The 1,816-nt window shown below is 44.3% G+C and overlaps 1 protein-coding gene across 1 annotated transcript in view; it reads right to left on the reverse strand.

Moving 5' to 3' along the window:
• Window positions 1-1,203: 1,203 nt before the first annotated feature.
• Window positions 1,204-1,816, reverse strand: part of LOC104997394 (histone H2B type 1-H-like) — an 8,033-nt gene continuing 7,420 nt past the window's right edge. Inside the window, exon 3 of the mRNA XM_010852108.1 lies at window positions 1,204-1,297. Within this exon, the coding sequence (XP_010850410.1) occupies window positions 1,204-1,297 (94 nt within the window). The remainder of the gene's footprint in view (window positions 1,298-1,816) is intronic.

Consider the following 1,816-nt stretch of genomic DNA (forward strand, 5'->3'; position numbering starts at 1 on the left):
TCAGAATCTCAGCTACATGCTCTATTTACTCTCATATGCCAAATGATATGTGTCACAGGGGAAAAATCAGACATCATATATTATCTATTTTTTAAAATCTATTATGTTAAGAGGAAAAAGAAGAGACAAGATGATGTAAAAGAGGGTAGCTCTATGCAAATGAGGTCACGATTATGTGCATAAATTACTGGAGCTCATTACTCAGGAGTTTCAATCTACCTCTGCTCTGTGACTATGCGTGTCAGAATCCAGTGCAGGAAAGAGAAACTACTCCAGGTATTTGAAACAAAAACACTAATATGAGGAATTGGGTCCTTAGCATTGACCAGACCAGAGAGGGATAGAAGTAGGGGAACTGCCTTCCAAATCTCATACACTCAGTATTTTATTATCATGTCGTAACATTCTGCATGGATCCTGTGCTAAGGTTAAGAACTATATCTGTTTTCTTTTTATTATTTTTTCTTATCAGGCATATATACATATGTATATGAAAATAAAAGTACAACAGCTCTAAAATATTATGAGGAAATGTTATGTTGCTCCTTAGGGTAAATACGGTTTGTCACAGCACTGCAGTAAATACAGGACAAAATCTAATATCAGCGGCTCTTTCCTGGGACCACAGGCTCATCGTTTCTACCCTCTGCCAACACTCCCCACTTAACAGTAGTAGGCATACCTAGGGATGTGGTAACAGCGAGCAAACATGCCATGAAGAGAGGCTAGCCAGCTAAAGGCCTTTCTTTCCTTTTGAAGAGGCAAGACTCACAGTAGGCAATGTTCACACCGTCAAGATTGAGAAAAGCCAGGAGACTCATCTCTGCGGTGGAAAATAAATGTAAGTCTTTCTGAACTGTCCCAGAACTTTAGTCAGGAGGAAGAAAATCTAGTGTCCTGGCTCTTTCTGATACTGAGAAGTCTTGTAGGTGGCTCAGCTGTCCCCCTGGGACAGAAGAGAAATGAGTTTCAGGTGCCACTTCCTTCTCACCTACGGGTAGTTGATCCTGAAAACTCCCCAGGCTGGGTAGGTTTATCAGAGAAGGCTCTGTCTAGGACCACTCTGCCCCAGACACAGACCTCAACACTCCAGCCCACATTCCCCATGTGGACAAGGGTGTTCCAATCCCTGCTGCTGATGTTGCCTTCTTAGATGTTATGTCCAAGTGTAAAATTCATCCCTTCGAAAGGAAATGAAAGCCTCTAGCATAATTCCTTCCATCCAGACTGCCTAAAACAGATCATCTGGATTATCCTGGAGAGGTGGTCTACCTGGTTGGACTCGTGGATGTTGCAGCTGGAGGAAGAAGCGTCACACCAAGACTCATGAGGACACTGAAACAAAGGAGGTAGGAGTGAGCAGAGCTGAGAACTGAGGTCCACAGGAGAAGCTTAGCCACAAAAGAGGAGGGCCTTAATTTGGTGTTCAAACTGAGAGACAGAAGGCAGTTATGAAGCCACAGATTTCAGCTGGCAATACTTTCGAGCAATAATACAATTTACAACAGAGGGGCTTGAACTCCATTAGGTGCCCTGGTCATAGGTGCCCATGCCCCTGTGGCAGCCTTGTTGTTGTTGTTTTTGAGTCACTAAGTCACACCCCACGCTTTGTAACCCCATGGACTAGCATACACCGAGCTTCCTTGTCCTTTGTTATCTCCTGGAGTTTGCTCAAATTCATGTCCCTGGAGTCAGTGATGTCATTCTACCATCTCATCCTCTGGTGCCCCTTTCTCCTTTTGCCTTCCATCTTTCCCAGCATCAGAGTCGCAGCCTGCAGGGTCCCAAGTATTGCTGCAGCTTTGGGATGAGCACC

Source organism: Bison bison, unplaced genomic scaffold, assembly GCF_000754665.1.
Source record: "Bison bison bison isolate TAMUID 2011002044 unplaced genomic scaffold, Bison_UMD1.0 scf7180017864307, whole genome shotgun sequence".
Lineage (NCBI taxonomy): Eukaryota > Metazoa > Chordata > Mammalia > Artiodactyla > Bovidae > Bison > Bison bison.